The sequence below is a fragment of the Oenanthe melanoleuca genome, chromosome 10 (genome assembly GCF_029582105.1).
Source record: "Oenanthe melanoleuca isolate GR-GAL-2019-014 chromosome 10, OMel1.0, whole genome shotgun sequence".
NCBI classification, from domain to species: Eukaryota; Metazoa; Chordata; class Aves; order Passeriformes; family Muscicapidae; genus Oenanthe; species Oenanthe melanoleuca.
In genome coordinates this window covers 16,861,189-16,883,339 of record NC_079344.1, presented here as the reverse complement: position 1 = coordinate 16,883,339, position 22,151 = coordinate 16,861,189, and the positions used below count along the sequence as shown (strand labels likewise).

The 22,151-nt window shown below is 44.4% G+C and overlaps 1 protein-coding gene across 2 annotated transcripts in view; it reads right to left on the bottom strand.

Annotated features, from left to right (window-relative positions):
• The window catches only part of BBS4 (Bardet-Biedl syndrome 4), a 34,893-nt gene that overhangs the window by 5,358 nt on the left and 7,384 nt on the right, over positions 1-22,151 (bottom strand). The window contains exons 3-13 of one of the 2 annotated variants that reach the window (XM_056500288.1): positions 13,726-13,805; positions 11,083-11,146; positions 10,255-10,366; positions 9,631-9,703; positions 7,791-7,844; positions 6,307-6,434; positions 4,955-5,009; positions 3,531-3,599; positions 2,052-2,204; positions 1,770-1,941; positions 1,045-1,114 (exon numbers count right to left, since the gene is read on the bottom strand). In XM_056500288.1, coding sequence (XP_056356263.1) covers positions 1,045-1,114; positions 1,770-1,941; positions 2,052-2,204; positions 3,531-3,599; positions 4,955-5,009; positions 6,307-6,434; positions 7,791-7,844; positions 9,631-9,703; positions 10,255-10,366; positions 11,083-11,146; positions 13,726-13,805 — 1,030 coding nt within the window. Of the gene's footprint in view, positions 1-1,044; positions 1,115-1,769; positions 1,942-2,051; positions 2,205-3,530; positions 3,600-4,954; positions 5,010-6,306; positions 6,435-7,790; positions 7,845-9,630; positions 9,704-10,254; positions 10,367-11,082; positions 11,147-13,725; positions 13,806-22,151 lie in introns of those variants that run through there. The other variant, XM_056500289.1, reaches the window with a different exon arrangement.

The following is a 22,151-nucleotide window of genomic DNA, read 5'->3' as shown; positions in this document are numbered from 1 at the left end:
CTCAAGCCCTTGAGTAAGGAGCCTGAGCTGCTTTTAAGGTCCTGTCCTGCCTTGCTAGGCATGGAAAGTTGATTAGCAATAGAATCATGGAATGGTTTGGTTGGGGAAAGACCATAAAGCCCATCCAGTGCCACCCTGTGCTGTGGACAGGGACACCTCCCACTATCCCAGGGTGCTCCAAGCCCTGTCCAGCCTGGCCTTGGACACTGCCAAGGCCTTGGACAAGTCTGGGCAACCTGTGCAGGGCCTCCCCACTCTCACAGGGAAGAATTTATCCCTGGTATCTCATGTATCCCCACCTTGTGTGGCCCGTGCACATGGAAGTGCTTTTGGCACTGCTCTGTCACCTGCAGACAGACACAGGGCTCAGGAGTGCTGGTCTAAGTGTGCAAATATTCACAGTAAACTGGGGAGAGAAACAAAACTAGCCATAAATGTGAGGTAATTTTGATTTTCTGCCTGAAATGATGACGTACTCTAAGGTTCAGCTTAACGTTTCTGAAACCAAGTGCTCTGATTTTAAGACCTAGACTGCAAACATAGATGCTCCTAATAAAGGAGCTGCCCTTTTACTTGCTTTATAAAAACTTCTGGCACATTCTCCCAGATAAAATTTTCCCTCTGCCCAGTTCATAACAGGCTCTACTCCAACCATCTCACTGCTCTGCACTGTGCTCAAACTTTGGGTTAAAAAATATGTTTTCTTCTATTCAATCTGCTCCACCGTGTATAAATATTCACCAAAAGAAGGGCTGGCATCCAAAGTCATCACCAGTGACTCATTAACCAAACAGCAAAACAAAAAACAGCTTTGGGTTGCTCTGAAATAAAATCCTCTCTAATTTTTCAGAGCTGACTTGAATTAAAAAAAAAAAAAAAAAAGAAAAAAAAAAAGGCTTTAACACTGTCACTTGCACAGCTACAAGAATGAAAGTACTTCCCTACACAAACCATTTAGGGTTGAGGTACAGTGAGAGGCAAAGGAAATGAGGTGCAAGGAGGCAAAGCAAGACCAAACAAGAGACAGCTCTGACAAAGACTTACTTGTCCAAGGCCACAGCTTGTTCATAGGTACATTTGGCATTCTCGATGTCTTCAAGGTTGGTCAGAGCAACTGCACCAAAGCAAAATGCACACACAGGAGGAGATGTTTTACAAGCAGCTGATTTTTAGGACAATTCTAAATGTCAGAAAATAGGTGTCAGCAGGGTTGTCTGGACTGCTGCCAGGATTAACCCCACTGAATGGAATGGCCTAGGTTGGAAGTGACCTTAAAGCTCATCCAGTCTCATCCCAGCTATGGACAGGGACACCTTCCACTACCCAGGTTGTTTGAAGTCCTGCCCAACCTGGCCTTGGACACTGCCAGGGATCCAGGGGCAGCCACAGCTGCTCTGGGCACTCTGTGCCAAGGCCTCCCCACCCTCACAAGTAAGGATTTCTTCCCAATATCCCATCTAACCCCATGACTTCAATTCTGACATGTTTATCTCATTTCATCCCAAAAATACCCAGTGCTGGAACCCACACCCACTCCTTAGACAACACAAGCCCAGTCTCACATGTGTCAAGTCTTTTCCAATGTCTAATCTGGATCTGACTGCAGTTTTCCCTTTTATTTTCCCAGAGAGAAGAGACTGGGCAACAGCTCCTTAGTAAAGCCTTTATGCCATGTTTCTTTACTTCATGCCAGACCCCATGTGTGTGCTGTGGTGTGCCTAGGAGGGATGCCATGGAGCTGCACATGGAGTTACAAGAGCATCCCATACCTGCCAGGAGCATGTAGAGCTCTGCCATCTTGGGCTGGAAGTTGATGGCAGCACTGAGGAAGTGGAAGGCTGAGGCATACTGCTGCATTGTGAGGTGCACCAAGCCCAGGTTGTACAGGATCTTCCAGTCAAAGGGAGCCAGGTAGTTTGCCCTCTTCAGGCAGCTGATAGCCTTGAAAAAAAAAAAGGATAAATATGCTAGAACAGCCTCCACATGACAGGAATCTTGTGCTTGCATGAAATTGGATGCAGATGGAGAAAAAAAGGAAACTGGATATTTACTGCTACGTATTTCTTCTTGCCAAAGAAGCACATGCCAATGTTGTTCCAGAGCGGGGGGCTCTCGGGAACGCTGCTGGCCACCACCTTGTACTTGGAGAGAGCCACATCAAAATCCCCATGGGCCTGCATCATGCTGCCAGCAGCCAGGGTGGCCTGGGGAGAGACAACAGTGACAAACTCACTGCCCTACCTGCTCAGACACAGCAGGAACACCAGAGGACAAAACTATTAAACTAAAACCATCTCAGGAACAACCATTGCATTTCTAAGGACTGCCAGGACCAACAGTGGGAGCAGATGGGGACTCTGGAATCTCCCACCACAGAGCAGAACACAGGGTGAAGAACAAACCCGAGTCTGCTTCTTCCTGCACTATTTTAATCATAACTGTCTCAGAAATGAGTTTGCCCAGAGAAGCTGTGGCTGCCCCACCCCTGAAGTGTTCCAGGCCATGCTGATGGGGCTTGGAGCACCCTGGGATAGAGGAAGGTGTCCCTGCCCATGGCAGGGCCTGGAACAGGATGGGCTTTAAGGTCCCTTTCAAATCAAACCATGATTCCATAAGTATTGCACCATGACACTGCAAATGTTTAGGGTATTTTTTGGGGTGATAGAAGTACTTCTTAGAGTCTGAGGCTCTGAAAAGATCTGTGCATTAATAGACTCTTTTTACAACCAAGCACAGATAGAAATAGTTCTGGTGCAAGCTAAGTGGGGAGTAAAATGTACTCAAGCAAGACATGCAGCAAAGCTCTTCTAGTTCACACTGACTGACTGATACTGCAAATTAATGGGAATATGCATGGGAAAAAAAAAAAGGAAGTGAGTACAACACACTATATTTAAACCACACTAGTTAAGTCCTTTTTAAGATTTCACAGTGACAAGTAAAATTCATAAGTGTAAAGGTGTTTTCACAACAACTCATGTTTGTCAACCACACATTTCAATGCTCTGCATTGCTAACAGGGGAAAAAAGAAGAGAAATGAAATAACAGTCCTAAAAAGAGAAGCAGTTCCACAATGAGGAATGAAACCTAGATGCCAAGCTCAGCTTTCCAGGCCAGAGCCAAGGAAATATACACAGCAGCTGGAAGCACAGGGTATCAGCAGATGGGAGAATAATAAAATGCAGAATCACTTGGATCACAAGGGACCTGGCACAGTTCTGGGATTTTTAAAATCCAGAAGATCTTCCTTCCAAAGTAAATTCCACCTGGCTTTGGTGCAACTTCAGATTAAAAACCAAAGGCAACAATTTAACACCCCATATTCTGCCTCCTTCCCTTTCCCTACCTCCACACACATCCAACTCCCTACCCAGGAAAACATCCCAGAAATGTATTGCATAAAAACCTCTCTGGGCAGGATCCTTCCCAGCCTCTCCAGGCCCCAGATGCAGATGGCAGAGCTCTGACAGTGGAATTAGCTTTAGGAGGTGCCCCCTCATAGTTCAGCTGGTTCCACTTCTCATTATACCTTGTAGTTGCCTGGGTCATAGGTGAGCACGTTTCCAAGGTGTTCAAAAGCCTTCTGGTAATCCCCAGTCTGGGAAAAGAAGAACATAAGCATCAGAAATTCAAGGAGAAGGGGAGTTAAGAAGGAGAATACAGGGTTTGTGGGCACCAGAATTTCTGGTTCAGTTATATAGTCAGAAGAATGAGTTTTACAGTGCTTTACACACATGTTCCTGTTTGATAATTCACAGAACAGATTCTAAGAATTTGATTTGGCTGGATTCACAACCACAAATGAGCTCTGGGTTCACAGGTCTCTGATCCTTTCTCTGTCCCAGAAAACAGGCCACGAACTGCTACTCTGCACATCCTCAATTCCCTCCCCACAAACTCCCCAGGGCTCTCCTGTTCAGGTGACTTCCCTTCCCTTGTCTTCACATGGACTCCAGGTGTTAGTGGGCATCATTGTGGCCATATATGAGCATGTGAGAGTTTAGAATCACTTAAATCCTATAGACTGGAACCAGATAAGCTCCAAGGTCCCTTCCAAGCCATCCTGTGATTCTGTGGTTTCAACTGAAATTACCTGAAGCTCATCTCAGGGACACCTTCCACTATCCCAGGCTGCTCCAAGCCCCATCCAGCCTGGCCTTGAGCACTGCCAGAGATCCAGGGGCAGCCAGAGCTGCTCTGGGCACCCTGTGCCAGGGCCTCACCAGCCTCACAGGGAAGAATTTCTTCCCAACATCCCACCTAACCCTGCCCTCTGGAAATGGGAAGCCACTGCTCCTTGTCCTATCCCTCCATGCCTTGTCCCCAGCTCCTCTCCAGCTCTCCTGGAGCCCCTTTAGGCACTGGCAGGGGCTCAGAGGTTTCCCTGGAGCCTTCTCCTCTCCAGGTGAGCACCCCCAGCTCTCCCAGCCTGGCTCCAGAGCATCTCTTGGGTCTCCTCCTCCTTCCAGGCACTACTGCCTATTCTTATTTGCCTGTTCACTTTTTGGGAAGCCAGCTTCTGGAATAATCCAGAATCCCATCTAGTTCACAGACACAAGGATAAGCACACCTTTGTTATTTAAATCAATTCTGATTTTCCTTTATGGTGCATTAGCACTCATTATTTCATGGCTGCTTTTTCAGGATAACTTGCAAGACTCCTGCTGCAGAAAAAAGGTAATGACTAGTCATGTTTTGTTAGACTTGGAGAATTTATAACAGAGTTAGGGTGGTTGCCAAACAGAATTCCTGCTCTGGCTCTGGTCCAGGGAATCAGCCTGCTTTTAGCAGCAATGAGAAGATACAGAAAAGCAAGTTTTGTCCTGTTAAATTCAGTCTGTAGAGAAGTATGTGCAAGCAATGGGAAGGTGGATAGAAATTAATGCTATAAAAAATCCAACATGGCTATATTGAAAATAATTAAGTTTTTGTAGCAGTAACAGCATTTAGTACCTGCAGGTACAGTAGGCCCAGGGATGTGAGGAGGTCTATGTTTTCTGGAGAAAACCTGGAACACAAAAGCCAAAGGGCAGGATTTGCTTTTCAGACCTTCTAGAAGGGTAAAAACAGAACATGGAATTCTGATGCTACATTACTGTTGTATCAATCCAGGAAATTAAAGTGTTATTATTAAAAACAAATATTAGAACAACTGCCATCATGGGGACCTCCTTTGAATAATATCACACCTCAGCTTCCCAAATATCTTCTGAGTATCAGTGGGAAGGCACAAGGCTCTGTGAAATAAGATCTGGACTCATAATAAGATAATGTGGTTTTGTTAAGCTTCAAAGTGAGTCTGAATCAGTGACCTGGAAATACAAAATGGGATTTTCCATCATCTCTCACAAACCACCCTGTAAATCCATCCTAAGCCTTCTGGGCCACATAGGGACAGGCAATCCTCAGCATTCCTGATGGATCCTACACACTCCTCATCAGAATTTTAATTCACCTTATAAAAAGATTACAAATAAATAGGATGGAAACCACAACAAAAAAGGACAAAGCAGAGAGAGACACAATTTGTGGTCTCACTCACCTCAAAAGGAGTCAGTTTTTAATTCCCTGCTACTAAGACTTCAAAAAATCTGATCTGTACACTCACACTGGCAGCTCTAAACTTCAACCAGAACAAAACTACCTGTGCCTGGTGGAATATCAACATGGAATAACACACTATCCTGGAGCTGGAAACAGCAAAAAAAATGTAATAGGAAGATGAGAACAAAAAAAAAAACAACCCAGGAATAAACAGGAATGAAGAAAGGAGGCCAGGGGAGCAGCAGGATAAGAATATAAACCTGGTAAGATGCTTACCAAGGATTATTTACGTAATAAACATTGTAGATTAATCCCAATGTCCAGCAGGCAGCAGCAGGGGCAGACACTAAGGAAACACTACACTGATACACCCGTGGCTCCCAACACATGGCTGAGGGAAAGCAGCAAGTGACACCCAGCCAGGGATTCTGGATGGACACTCAGAGTTACACTGTTTTGGGAGATAAACCTTTGGGATGGATGAAGTCAGTTTTGGATCACTTTGCTTGCAGGCATCTCTGTCCACTTGTTATTCCACTTTTTTTCTGGCAGCCCTTCCAACAGCTCCCTTCTTCCCTGCCACACTGTCAGCAGGAGCAGAGACAGCTGAAGTGCTTGCAAGTGCCAGCTTTGCTCAGAGCCCCCATAATTACCATTAGCTTTTTAATCATGGCCTCAATTCAGATCTGGGACACCAATCAATTTTCTCCTGGCATAGGATGGGAATAGGCAGATGGAAAAAAAAAAAAGATATTTCTTACTCTACAGCTTTCTTATATATTTCAATGGCTTTATCTATATCCCCCTCCATGAGGTGAATTTTGCCCAGCATCATGTAGGTCAGATCATGTCTGTTGAGCTCCAGGGCATTGTTGAGCTGGTCTTGTGCCTAAAAACACAACCACAGACAATAAAAAAATAATAAATTATTACAGAGCCCTCAGCAAAGCAACAGCCCACGAATAATCCCCAAGAGCCAGGGAAGGAGGACAGCCAACAAACACCCCCTGCACCTGGAGCACACAAACCCCAGCCCAGCTAATCCTTGGAACAAGCTCTGCACCAGCAGCCACCTGCTTTCAGGGGCAGTAAAAGGTAAAAGGTAACAAGCAAGAGGCAATGGCCTCCCAAGGAGGAGATGAGCACGGGCCTGCTCCTGGATTTGAGTTTGTTTGGCTTGGAGGATGCTCTGGATTTGTTGGGTAAACTGATACTTGGCAGCTTATTCTTCCTTAAAATGCTTCTTCCACCACTGAGGAAGTGAAAATCTCAGTGGAAGTGTGAGCAGGTCTCAGTTTGGAAGGTGTTAGTGCAGATAACAAACCCCAAGTGTGAACCCACACTCCAGAGGCTGTTCTTTCAGGGAGCACAATTGGGGTTTGCTGCAAGGGCTACAGCACCCCACCAGCAAGAGCAGCAGGGAGGAGCTAGGCCAAACTGGGAACAAAAAGGGTCTAAATGCTGGTTTTTCCCTTGGAGTAGCTGGATCAGAGACAGCTCAGTGCTCACTACCAGCATTCAAGGGATGGTTAAGTGGGGAACTGTGAATGGCATGCTCAGACCAGGGAATAAAACTGCATTTCAACCTCCAAGACTCCTTTACTAACTTCAGGTTTAGTTCAAAAGGAGCTTCAGACACAGGAGAAAAACCTTCCCATGGAGGAAAAAAGGACCTGCTGCACCTCCAGCAAACAGCCCCTAACTCTTTCCCTCTGAATCCTGCCAGACCTAAGGAGCTGAGGTTCCCTTCAAGAACTCTCTGCACAAGGTGTAGCAGTTTGAGCTGGGGAAATGGTTTGGGGTTTTACCATCACCCTTCTCTTGTTCCAAAGGGATGGACCTGGATTGCTGTTCCTACAAAGTCAGCAGTGCTCCTGGGTCTGGCTTTAAAAGGCTCAGACACAAAGCAGCTCTTATTGGAGCACTGCCCATTTTCTGTCTAGTCTGAGGTTTCTCAAACATTCCCTTTAAAACCAGAAATATTCTCTGAAAAAATCTTAGATTTCAGAAAAAGCCTCTGTCCCTGCCACAGCCTGATCCCCTTTATACAACCTGACTGACTTGCAGCTGACTCAAAGTAATACAACACAAATGGAAAACAGAGACAGCTCACAAACCTTTGTCCCCAGAAACAAAACACTTAAGCTAAAAACTTTCTTGATACCTCTTGCTGCAAATGATCCATTTCAAGCTACCAAAGACAGTGAAATTTCTGGGATGCTTCCTTGCTTCCCACTGACATTACCTTGTTGAAGTGTTTCAGGTACATGTAGCACACACCCAGGTTATGGCTGATCTCCTGCATGAGAAAAACAAAACGAACAAAAAACCAAATCAGCAGAAGGTATGAAATAAAATCTGACAACACTGACTCAGAGGAGAGCCCTGTGACTGCCCACACCATTCCTGCTTTGCAGAGCAAGTAAATCTATAAATTCCAGTTACTTCAGGCACCTACAGAGCTCAAGTGGGGTTGTACAGAAAACATTAGAGTCCACTGAGACAAAAACCACAGAAATTATTAATCTCTTTTGAGAGATCAGACAGTTTGTCTTCAGAGAACAAGGAGCACAGTGTTGCAGTTTTGGAGACAGGCATGCAACTGAACCTACTGAAGTTCATGCAACAACAGCCAACTTTTACTGAGCACTGTTCTCCTTAGAGAGTTTTGAAAGTCCATGCAATTAGTCCTGATTGGCTAAATTATTGCCACCAGGCTAACTGGCCAATAGCTGCCCAAGTCCTGCTCCCCAGGGGTCCAGGCTGGTCGAGTTATATAGTTAAGGTATAATTAGTTGTATTTCAGTTATAAAATTATAATTAGGATTATATATAACTGTGAGGCCTCCAGGCCAGCTGTTAGCTACCACAGCACAGAATGGCTTCTTCATCATGGTGTCACTAAAACTTGCTGCCCTCATGGGTGACTCAGTCTGGCTGTACATCAGGATATGCACAGTGTCCAACCCAGCTGGGCAAAACTGGAAGATGTGCCTCCAAACACAACTTAAGCACTGGAATATCTGATATCCCTCTGGAATCCTAAACGATTTTGCACAGGGTAGGAAGATCCCTTAGGGATCCTAAACACTCTGGTGACACTGTAGGGAGAACCTGTGCCTCCAATTCCTCACCCACAGTTTAACACACAAGGCACATTCCCCATCCCAGCACATCTCTGAAAAGCAAGGTCCTCCCAATTCCTTATTTTATTCTGGTGAGCATTTCACTGATTCATCAGCTTAGACAGCTTTGACCTTTCACAGGAAACTCTCTTACTTCCCCATCCTATTCTACTCTACACAGCCTCTCCAGCTGTGCAGAACTGAATCAGTGACTCCAGGTTGCTGTGGACTGTAGGATGAGAGAAGAGCACAGCTAATTCCACTTCCAGTGCTGAGCCAGGAATGGGGAATAGCTAATCAAAATACCCATTGCCATCTGCCTGATGGGTTGTAAATAGGGTTACAGGCATGCCAAGCACTGGAAATGCAGGGGGAAAAAAGATTCATGATACAAATGTTTCTGAGTTGTCTGGCACAGGGTAATTTGAATGACACCAAAGCTATCCTTGTATCCTGAATTTCAGATGTACTGAGAAACAAAGGAATGAACTCACATATTGCAAGCCTACTTTAGAAACACTTCTGCAGGCAAAACAGGCACCTGCAGAAGGCTGCAAGGCATGGCCTCTCCCTCACCCATTGTCACACCTTTCCCTTTGCAATGCTCTTTCTCCCTTTTTGTCTTTTTATACAGAAGAGCTAATTTAATCACTGCTCTTGTATTTTCAATGATGTTTTGCATTACAAAAGCTTTCCCAATTACTCCAGCAAGTTTTAATAACCAAGGTTTCCAAACTCTCCCCATACTTCCCTTAAAGCAGAGATGTGGTTATGTTAAAACTGATCCTTGGCAAAGTTCATTGCTCAATTCTCTGTGCCCCAAGCCAGGGATTTGCCCTAAGGCGTGGGATTTGGCTCCTGTGATCCAAACCAGGCTCAGACCACAGGCAGTGTGAGCTCACCTTGGCTTGGGACAAGTTTGCAGCTATTACAAGGATCTGCAACTCTCTGAACACTCACCCAGTCCTTCTCATCGAGTTTTGCTGCTTCATTGTACACTTCAATGGCTGCCTTATGCTTCCCCAGGAGAAACCTGCAAAAGGATTGCAATTCTTAGGTCCTTCCTGTTTTCAGACCCTGCTGTGCAGCCACTATCACCCTTGCCAGTGAGAAATGATCCTATCTGCTGCATCTCCAGAGATTTGCAGAAGTTTACAATCTCAGCACTGTTCCCTCTCAGGATCAAGGTCATCCATCCTGACACTACTGGGGATGTAAGGAAGGAATGCCCAGACTCTACAGCCTGCTTTTGTCTCCAAGGAAAGAGACAGGTGCCCTAACATAACATTCAGCAACAGAAAAGAGTCTGTAGGGCAAGTCTGCCCAGTTCAGGTCAGCAACTGTAGCTCTGGACCTTGAAATCAGTATCACCTTTCTGCCTGAAGCCCAAAGAAAAAGAAAACACAACAGCAGCCAGGCAGATAACAGAGATTCTGCTTAAAGAACAACCCACGCTTCTGGAAGCCAAGCCAAGTGTTGATAAGGAGGAAACATGTCTGGAATTAAGCAGCCTAAGAGAAAAACAAAGCATGGAAGGTCCTGGGTGGCACATCCAAGAGAAACAACAAATAAAACACCACTCACAGGGATCGTGCCACCTGCTTGAGGTTGTCAGTGCTTCGAGGGTTCAGAATGGAACATGTCTGGAAAAGTTCAAGAGATTCTTGAATTTTCCCCTCCAAGCGAAATATCAAAGCTGTAAGACAACATACAGCAGGCAAATGAATCCATTTTCAGCAAGAAAAAGGTGCCTCTGACAGCAGGGAAAGAAGGGGGAGTACAGATACATCACATCAACGCTCCTCTGGTGCTTCCCCCTCCTGCAGCACCTACAGCTCGTGTCTGAGGGCAGCACTCTGTGTGCCTGGAGAAACTCAGGGGTCAAAACAAAAGCTTTAAGCTTTAAACTGTGGGCAGTTGCTTGTACAGATGCAGTCTGGATTCCTCCCCTCCCCAGCCAGGCTGCAGAATGTCCCTGGCAGCAAATCTCCACTTTCCCCCACTATGGCACTTGGAATTGGAATGCCACATTTTGGGAGACATTTTTTAGGGGCCAGAGGGCAGGGCAGGAAGAGGAATACCACCCTTAGAGCAAGGAGTGAGACAGTGATCACCTGGGGTGGGTAATGAACAGAAAACATGCATCTATAACAGAATCAAACACACACCAACACACTGAAAGCCAGGAGCCCACAACCCAAAGAAGAGCTGATGACAAATACAGAGAAAACAGAGCATTTAATCTGCCCATTTCACATGAAAATCCCAAACTTCAAAACTAAATGGAGAAAACAGAGGGGAAAATGTATTTTTGACATAACAATTCTATGTTTCCCTCACCTATCTGCTGTATTGTTCTCTGTATCCCAAATCAGGAATGACCTGCTTTAGCAAAAAGATTTTCAGACATACCTTGAACATAGACAGCATATTCACAGAGCCCTTGGGACTCCTGGAGCTGCTCTTTGATGACAGCCTGGAAGGACAAAATTGTGAACTCACATCATTTTAACAAAGCTGATTCCAGAGATTTGGTCCAGTCACAAAACTCTCAACCCCACCTCTAACAAAGGCACTGGACATGACTGGGACAACCACACAGTGCACATGACAGAGCTCTGTGCCAAGAACTGGACCTTTTGGTATTCCTCTGCTCATTCCTATTCCCAAAGATAATCAGATACTACCTGGGGAAAATGCCAGGAGGCATCTCTGGAAGCATCCTCTGCTGATAAGGGTATCTACTCCAGGCCCTTTGTGAAGAAATAAATTGAACCGGAGCAACTGCAGCTGAGTCAATGAAAGCCAAAAGAACAAATGAAGAGTGAAAAAGAAACATTATGAAAATGTAAATTTTTGCTGGCTGCATCCATGTAGGTCCCAGCTTGGGGTGGGGTGGCTGCAGCTTGGATATACTCCATAGTCACAACTGGTCCCACCTTTGGGAGGATGAACACCCTTGACAGGAATCAAGAGCATAATTTCTGCTCTGAGACTCCTCTTTTGTGCAGAAGTGGAAGAGATACAGGGGGGTAGGAATAATTTTTGGGTGAGCAGTGACCTGATGCTCATCTGGCATTTCAGATGTGTATGGTCAAAACCTGCATCCCTAGCCTCTGAGAGGAATAGAAGTGAAGGAACTGAAAACTGAACCTCAAATACAGCACATGGGAGGAAAACTATTATTGAGAGTGTTATTCTTGAGAAGGTATTTACTGAGAAGTTACTATTGAGAAGCAGGAAAGTTCTTATTGACAATCCTCACTTGTAAAGAGAGGAAGGAAGAACAGGCCTGGGCTGCTCTTCCCTCACCTGTACCTGCTAATTTATCTATGTAGCTCTTCCCAAAGTGCATGATTATAAAACATTGTACTCAGAAACAACCAACATCCTCTCAGTTCTGATACTCTGGATTGTTCCATCTACATAAACCCAGATTCTCAGAGCAAGAGAGGGCAATAGAGAGCTATCTTTTAGAGAAATCTGATTAATTCTACAAACCCTAAAAAATTCCACAGCAAAAGGCCCTCAGGAATATGATCTCTAATCCCAGAATTTAGACACAACTGGCAGGAGACCAACCAGTCTCTGTGTCATCCCAGGGCATGCTGCAGCTGCAGACTCTGAGATGCCTGCCTGGCACCTTGCTCAAGCAGCATTGAAAGGGTCAAAATCACTTTAATGCCTTCACTTTGGGGAGTTGGTGTCAGTAACTAAACAGCTTTTAATGGCCTTTTAGTTCATTGGAAACTATGGGAGGTTTTAAAACTGTTAGAGAGGGAGCATTTCAAAGCACTGAGCGGGAAAGACCAATATTAATTAACACAACAGGTCACTTGTTTCTTACTGAGACTAAACTAATGGATTTTAACAACACCCAAAGTGACCTGGAATCTTCCAGTTTTACTGCAAAAACACTGTTCTGTGAGCTCTGAGGAAAAGGAGAGCTGGCCTGCCAAGCAGAGGAGTGTTTATTAGCTGTCCTCTCTCGACTTTGCCCTGCTATTTCCTTGCTTCCATGACTGATGAAGACATGGAGATGTCAGTGTTGCCCTTAATCATCCATATGTTATTTTCTCTGGTTTCCTGAGCTGCACATATTTTTATTTTCTTTACTCTGTGATTCCACATCACATCACAGAAACAATCAACTCACAGAATCACACTAAGAAACTCCAGTCAGACAACAAAAAAGGGAAACAATTTTCTGTTTTGAGGGCTGGTCCAACTTGTATTTCTATCCATGCAAACCAAAATCTGAGAGGAAATCACTGTAATGATACAACTCCCTGGCTCTGTTAATTAAGAGCTAAATGAAATTCCTCCAGCCTGCCCATTTCCTAAGTACCCCCAGGATCTCTCCAGCAAGTCATGACCAGCCTGGTGTTTCAGAAGCCAAAAGGTTTTTCCAGATCTTTGCTGCACATGCCAGAATCAGAATGTCAGCTCTTATCCCCTCCTCTTGCCCATGGGTGCATCATCTTCTTGTGTTCATTTTACCAGGAAAACATACTGTTAAATAATAATTTGCTATTTCCTTAGTCCGCTTACTATTATAATCCCAAACAACCAGCTCCAAACTACTCACCAAGCCCAAGATGAATTAGAGTGTGCCATGGATCATGTGTAAAATGAAAGAATTTTGCTCAAGTGTAACTAGGATATTTTTTATTTACACTTGGTAGTAAAGTTCCCCTCAACTGAAGTGTTTTTATTGTGTCTCTGTAGTGTACCATTGAGAAATCTGCACTGTGGAACTGTTTTATTATCAGTTTGGAAAACCCTATCCATCACCTGGAACAACAGAGGTTTTCAGTTCTTTCCACTTTTCCCCTCCCAGTGACATCCTGAGCTCACAGATTGCTCCAGAGAGCTGCACCCTCAGATCCTGAAGGGAGCCAAGAACTGGAGAACACTGAGGTAATTTTACTTGTTTTCTCATGGTCCCCTTATTCCAAAAGAAGTCAGAAAAGAGAGTGGTTTGGAAACTGTCAAGAAAACTGTTTTTGTATTATATCAATAAATTAATTCCCACATTCTGGAGGCAGCTCTTACCTTACACTCCTCATAGTCTCTGCGGACATAGAGCAGATAAATCAACCAGTTCTTCCTCTCTAGGATTGGCAGCTCTGGTGCTGTACATGGAAAATATTCACAGAACACAAGGAATCAGACTGAGCAGCAGAGAAACTGGGAGAGATATTCCCAACCACCCCAACTGCCTGCACAAGGCAAGTAATTCAAGAACTGCAACTGCAATTAATGATGTGACTTGAAGGCTGGAATGTGGACTTCTAACCAGGATCTGGTTTTATTCTACTTCTCAAACTGGTGGATAAAACACCTTGTTCAGGATAGACACTAAATAAAAGCTCTAAGCAGAAAATTTCCACCTGGTCTACTGGAAGGTCTCCCTGCCCATGGCAGGAGGCTGGAACAAGACGGGTTTTAAGGTCCCTTCCAACTCAAACCAGTCTGGGATTCAAAAAGACTTGAGGCATTGGCTCCTCCTGGAGCAGACCCTGGAGTAAACAGCTCCACACACACATTTTAATTCAACACCAACACTGGTTGGAGGAATTGGATCTTTTCAAATACACAAGAAGCAGCTTGGAGGAAATGAGCTGGATTCACATTTTGAATCTAGGGCAAAAGAATCTAATGTCTTTAAGATAAATTTCTGGGGCTGAATGAACAGGAAACAGGCGGCACACACAAAAGGAGATTGGAGAGAGGGGTCTGAAGGTGTGAATAATTTAAAGAGGTCAAACTCAGTTCTTTGAAACTGTGAAGAGCCTATGAAACATCCCAGGTCTGAGAGACTGCAAAGCTACTGCAGATAAACATTTGATGCAGAGGAGGAGGAAGCCTGGTGCTCCAGCGTGTCAGCGGCGCGGAGCTGGCAGCAGTAATTATGGCAAATCACGGATGGATGTTGCTTAGCGATATCCACGTCGGGTTTACAAGTTGAACACACTGCTGTGCATTTCATTAAGGCTGGGAATGTATTGCCTGGGACTGGAGTCTCCATTCTGAGGGGTAACCATAGCAACTGGCCCAAAAGCTCCGTTTTTGCAAGTCAATATTGTGACATGAGTGCAGAGGCACAGCCGGGCGAGGGCTGGGGCAGAGCTGGGGGGACACACACAGGGACACCTTCTCCAGCCCTTTGGGGCCACCCCAGACACAGCTCAGCTGCAGCAGCACAGGGGGACACTGGGGCCCCTCTGCCATCAGGGGTGAGGGAAAAGAAACCCTGCAAGGGGAAGGGCAGGCAGCTGCCAAGTGTAATTATCTTTTGGAATAGCTGAGCTTTAATCACCTCTGGAGCACATGTGAAGTACAGTTTCACTGAGAGCTCCTAAATCCAAGATCCTTCAGCTGCTGAATTTGGAAAACATTTCACAAAGCCATTCTCATTTTCTTGGTTTTTCTTTCTTAAATTCTAGAATATCCACCTAGATTTATATTAGAGCTGAGAATTAAATCTGCATACTAGCAATTTAAGGTCAAATACCTTCTAAAGAAGGTTCAACCACCCTAAAACAAATAGAAAGCTCGAAGTCCAAACAAAAAAGTAATCCAAACACACAAAAGAGTAATCCAAACAAAGAAGTAATCCAAACAAAAGAGCAATCCAAACAGCCTAAGCATACAGAAATGCACAGATCAGGGATCCAAATGTTCCAGAATTCTGCTTTGCTGTGGAGCACCTGGACCTTTGTACATAAGGCACTTTAATAATCAATTTAATAATTAATTGATTTCTGGTGGCTTTATGTTTCCTATTCATCCTTCTAGAGCGAAAGAACGAAGGGAAGACTCAAGAAGCTGCCTAAATAGCCACAAATGGATTGAACCCCCTCTATCTCACATCTGAAGCCCATCCAGGGGCTACCTAATGCAATGACACTGTAATTACTTCCCTTTGTAGGCTATTACCAGTACCAGGGTGTGACAGAACCATGGCACTTGGGGACACTGGAAATGCTCTGCCCATCCCTGGCAGTGTCCAAGGCCAGGCTGGACAGGGCTTGGAGCACCCTGTCCAAGGGAAGGTGTCCCTGCCCATGGCAGGGGGTGGGATCACAGGGGCTTTAAGGTCCCTTCCAACCCAAAGCAGCCTGGGATTCTGTAAAAGCAGCTGGACTTGTGTGTCCTTCCCTGCCTGGCATCTCCTGGTGCCACAATCTGATACAAAACACCAAACCTGACACACCTGGGCACTTTCCACTTTCTTCTGTAAGTATGGATTTAAGGACAGACACACAAACTCTATGTACCCATCAACATTCCACCAACAGTGAGAACTGAAGTATCCTTCACCATTTTGTGTCTATTAATACAGCCTCAAATTAGAAAATCCTGCAGCTGTCTGAAATAAGGAATAATCAAAAGATCTCCAGACACACCCCACTAGGTCTCCAACAATCTGTTCCTGCCTTACTGGAAGGTTAAAAAGAAAAAGTACCATTAAAGGTCAAAATATACAGCAATGTTGTGGGCTAAGATAAGAACCAGTACACCAGAGAGGGTATGGAGGATTGGTTGTTTAATTCCTGAAGGAAAGAGCTTTTTCACACTTATGAGACAAAAAGGATGTTATACTTCACTCCCACACCATGGAAATGCCTGCTGGGAACAGGGATGGGAAAGAAGAAATGCTGAACATCAGGCTGCAAAGGGAAAGGGGAAAACTCGAGGAGTTGCCTAAATGTGCTGGGATGGAGAGAAAATGGAGAAATCAAAAGGCACCGTGAGCCCCAGGAGTGAGCACCATTCACATCTGCAGATGAACCAGCTCTGCCTCCCAGTGATACACTGACCTAAGGATAACTCTGCAACTAGGAAAGCACAGAGAGATTTTATGCTCCTAAAAATCATTCAGAAATAGCAACAAGGATGACTGAGGAGACACAAATAGTTTTTTTCCTTCTTTCTCCCTAAGACAAGCATATTGAAAGCAGGCAAACAATTCTGATGTTTTTCAAAATCTGTGTCCAAATTCATGATTAAATTTGACACAGAAACATATCTGATCCCCCCCTGTGGAGGCCCAAAAATGGCTGTGGGAAGTAAAAGATTGTTACAGAAAGTATTAATGGTAATTATTTATACACCTCTCCAGAGCCACAACCATCTTAACCTGCATTTCTGCTTTCCCACAAAGCAGTGGATACCTGCTCCTGGTGCATTTATCTCCCTCAGCCTGTTGATAAGGGCTGTGGCAGTGCTATGGTCCACTGCATCCTCCTGAAGAAAATGGAAATACAAATGCCTAGCTATTTGGGTCTCTAGCTCCAGAGAAAGGGAATAAAACACCTTCTGCAATATATGGACCTCCAGGAGTTTCTCCTTTGTCACTGCTGTATGAAGACACACTTTTCTTTGTCAGTTCTAGCAAAAATCCAGGCACTGCACAGCACAGGTTGGAAAAGTGTAGTTTAGATTTTTTTAGCAGTGAAGAAACAAATAGCCCTTATTTGCTGTAAATCAATCTGCCCAAGGGCCAGTCTAGGAAAACACAATCATCAAAGAACTTGGGTTCTACATCAAAAAAAGAGTTTATAACTTGCATAATTGTCTTTTGGCCTCTCTTTTGTGGGACTGCAAAAGTCCTGTGCCAGGGAGTCAGGCACCAAATATATGATTATTCCTTTGAAGTCTGTTTTGATTGAATTCAAAAGGGAATCCATCTGATCCCCTTGCTGGCCAGTGATTGATTGCACAAGCCACCTCCAGCAATGTGATTTTTCTTTTTGACAATGCTCCTTTAAGGAAGCCACTGGAGTGGAAACCCTGACAGAATCAGAGTGAGATCATCAGGTTTGTATCTGTGCTCTTCTATCATCACTCTTCCCCTTATTCATCCTCTTATAGATTTTCTCAAAGGACTAAATAAAATAATAAAATAAAAGGGAATAAAATGTTATTCCCTTTTGTGTAAACCTCCCTAGGAAAATATTTTGTGCTTGCATCTTCATACTGGGCACTTATAGCTTAGGGATGAACTATCAAACAGTGAGGTTTAGATTTAATAAAAGGGCTCTAAATTGCTCTAAAAAGAAGAGGGGAAAAATTCTTGAGATTTCATGGGAAAAATGATTTCTAAAGCACCAGCAGTAAGAAGTGGCTCAAGAACACGTTTTAGTCAACTAGGAGGGAAAAAACCAATTCAGAGCCCAGCCCTTCTTCCAATCCAGATTATTGGAAAGGGTCCAAGCCCCAGTTCACACCTTCCAACTCTGAACCCAACCTGCAACAACCTGAGCAAGAGCAGCAAAGACTCAAGAAGACATAAAGAAGAATTTGTTATTGCCCAAAATGCCCAATAACCTAAAGCACACATAACATACAGCACAAGGAGAGGACAGAAAAGCTTTGTAAAGGCAGATAAATAGAAGTATTTTACATTTTTTTATACTGCAGTAGCTTCAGGAGCCACAGTCTGGATCCACTGTGGTAGGCACCACATATGTGGGAAAGGTTTTTCAGCTGCCCCTTTCCAAATTCTAATTCAAAATTCCATGTTGCAAAACAGCATCATGCAAGAACAGAGATATTTTCAAAACTAACAAACACCAGGCAGTACCTGAATTCTCTATTGTGACATTTTGATTACTGAGGCAGCAGGAGCACAAAAGAATTTATAAAGTGAATCCTAGAAGGACCTTAGGGTTGGAAGGATCTTAAAGATAATCAAGTCCCACCCTCCTGCCATGGGCAGGGACACCTTCCACTATCCCAGGGTGCTCCAAGCCCTGTCCAGCCTGGCCTTGGACACTGCCACAGCTGCTCTGGGCACCCTGTTCCAGGCCCTCCCCACCCTCACAGCCAGGAATTTCTTCCCAATATCCCACCTAGCCCCATCCTCTGGCAGTTTAAAACCACTGCACCTTGCTCTGAGGAAATCAAAGCAGGAAGCTGGGCTGTGGCAAAGCCAGAGAGATGCAGGTTATCAGCTCCCATCAGCAGGGAAGGCTCACTCAGACACACAGCAGCAGGACTGGATGAGTTTGGAGATTCAATCCCCACTTCCAAGCAACTCCAGTCATTGTTTTAACAGCAAACTCCCAATGGCATAAAGACAATGCACTTGTTGCTGCAGGAGAGGATCCACATCTGAGAGGTGACATGGAATTCTCAGTGGAGCACCGCCCCATCCTGCACTCCCAGCCCAGCCTCCTGTGCACGTGTGCTGACATGATTTGCCAGCATTACCATTATTTCCACTCCCAGAGCTTGCAGAAGGTTCAGGCATAGTTGTGGTTACAGCCCAAATGCTCTGTGCTCTCCTATCCATGTTAAATAAATATGGATATGAAGGACAAGCCCATCTGTGCCTGTCTCCTTTTTGCCTTGAGCTTCACAAGCTGCCAACACCAAGAATTCCATGTGTTTGTAAATCCATTGTCAGGGAGGGAATGAGCATCTTCTGGGCAAAAATAACACTAAAATAATAGGACACACACTCAAACAGCTTCTACAGAACAACACAGCCCTGCAGGGAACTGGATTTTCCAAAACAAGGTATGATAATGGGTAGAAAGCATTTGTAAGCTCTAATATCAATCTTCTTACCAAGATTTAAAACTAACAGACTGCCTTGGTGTGAGAGGAGCATCCTACAAATTTTTAGCAGAGCCAAATTTAACAAAAAATCCTCTTCCTTCCTCAGCCTCTTTTACTGAGACTGTGGCAGTATAAATACATTAGAGCTTTGAAAGAAAACTAGCACAGGAACATTGCTCTTCCTACGCCCAGATCCATCCTTGGAGTTTGAAAATGGAGCTGTTAATGTATCCAAAACTCAGTAATAATGAAAAATAACTCCAAAACCCAGCTCTTGGAAAAGGCTCTACGAGCTGTATTTCACTCACCATGTGTGAATGAATATATCTGAGAATAGAGGTGTTTGTATGCACAAATCCCTCTAAAATGGATATAAACAACAGCAAAAAAAAAAGGACCAGCACTGCAGCCATCCTCTGTTTAATCCCTTCTCCCTCTGTTCTCCCGTTTGCAAATTGTTGCTGGAACATCTGTAAATCAAGCCCTAAAGCCGTGTGGCTGCTCGTTATTTCCAGTCAGCCGGGGTTAATAAAACTCATCACGGGCAGGCCGGCGCTGGCTCGGAGCCGTAACTCATCCCCGGAGCTGCCGCTTAACAGCTCCACGAGGGGCCGGGAAAGCTGCGAGGAGGCTGCAAGACAGCGGTTCAAACAACAAAAAAAGCGCAACATTTCTGACTCTCCACCTCCCCCTGCAGGAAAATTAGCCAAGGATAGATGAAAGACTTCAAAATTGTATCTTAAATCTGATTTATACTGCAGGTCGTGGGGAAAAAAGGGCATTTTCTCTTGCTACTTTGCACTGCATAAATCTCACTGAGTTGCTTGCTCAGATTTGTGTTTTTTCCTGATTTAAGACATTTACAGTTCTGAGTTACTCCAAAGAACGATGGTTTCATTTATGAAATAAATACACTGATTTGCTATATAAATAGAATTAATTTATTCAATTATTTGGCTTCTACTACATGCTGCTCAAGTTCAACCTTAAGGTGAAGTGGTATGATCTGTAAATAAAAACACATTTGTCATCCTCCTGGACCTCCCAGTGACAGCGAGGTTCCCTGGGGCAGAACCAGTTTGGTCACTGGGAAATCTCTGTTAGCAGCAGGAGACTGGTGAGATACCACTGTGCAGTCCTGCATCCATCTGGGGGGGATGAGATTTACACACATTAACACAAGTACATGATCCTGATCATCACTCCATAAAAAGTTTAATTCAGGCCTGATAATGCTCAATTCAAGTCTAAAATTTGATTCAAACAAGTAACACTGAAGAGAAATTTAAATAAAAAAATTGAAAAAGTATACTCTTTGTGAAAAATGAGAACTGAGTCTGTTTGCTCTGCACAAGCCAATTTTGACCATTAATGCTGACTGCTGAGCAGAGATGTGCTCAGAACAGAGGAACACCAAAAAAATAGGGGAAAAAACACCCAAAAAAGGCTACTTTACATGTTAGTTCTTAAGTCCCTGAGGATGCAGACACCACACCTGGAGATACTCAAGGATCCAAGCCCTGGCATGACATCCCAACTCTTATCTTCTCTGTTTAAACCACATCCTGCTCGATGCCTTGTGCTTTTGTAGGCAAGGTGGAGTCTGAGCTCTCTCTGGGTGTCTGCTTGCCAGTGCTGTTCCCAGATTTGGGAAGAACAGCACACCATTGCAAAGGCCTGGCAATAAAATGCCTTATGAACAGCAGAGGTGGTCTGAGATACTCACTGCAGGCTCCTCACTGTCTCCTCCCACAACAACACTGGGATGGGAAATATTTCCCTCACGAAGTGGCTGCAGGCATTCCCAAAATAACCAGCTTCTCATTAATTCCAGTATCAGGAGCAAAGTAGTTTGGGGATTTCCAGTCTAATCCTTCCTTTGGCTTTAATTCCTATGCTTAGTCTTTTTCTGTCTACAGCATGAGGTATTTTACATGGAAATTGAAACTAAAATCGTTATAAGACATTTGTAAGAAAAGCTTTTTCTTTAGAAAGCAAAATAAAATTCCAACATGGAGAGGACCACAATCCAACCATGTCAGGAAACTTCGCACTCCATAAGGAACAGCACCTAGAACCTGTCCTCAGTTCATCCACTGCCAAAGAATGTTATACTGAAGGAATATCATAAGAACATAGATATATATACACAAATAAATATAGAAGCTGGTCTTGCAAACATTTCAATATTCCCTACTACAAACCCCACAGTTTGAGTTCTTCCTGCCTCATTGCCTCAGGATGAAGTTTTCCAGATGGGAAATCCCAGTCTATACCAGGATGAACATTTGCCTGTGCACCTTCACTCTTCCCTACTGCACAAATGTGTTAATGATATAGTCTTTAATTACACAGTCACAGAAGCACACCCTGCCTCCTTCTGATGAGAAGTATAAAAATGAATCACAGTCAGGCAAGGAATGAAATTGTGGAGAATTATGCATAAACCAGTGACTAAATCCCAGGAGCTGCAGCACACATAATGCAGCTGGAAGCTTGGTAGTGAAGGGGACAGGCCCTGCAAGGAGTGAATGGAGATACTTTTTATTCAAAAAGCCCTCAGTGAGTTGCTCCTTGATCAACACATCCCATCATTCCTGTGCACAGATGCTGCAGGAGAGCCAGGCTAAATGCAACAGGTGATTATGTCACTGGAGACTCAGGTGTTCAAATTCCAGCTGCACATTGGGAATTCTGACTCTTGAGCGAGCTGCATCTCCTTCAAGTGTCTAAAAATGAAGATATGAGTGACTTGCCTTAGGCTGTCTGCAAGGTAAAGGACAGGAACAGGCATCCTTAGGAAGGGATTCATCCCAGCACACATGGCTGAGAGAGGTCAGGGGATGGCACAGATGCCATTTCCACTGACTAAATACAGAGCAGGGGTGATCTGCTGAGACTTGTTCTGC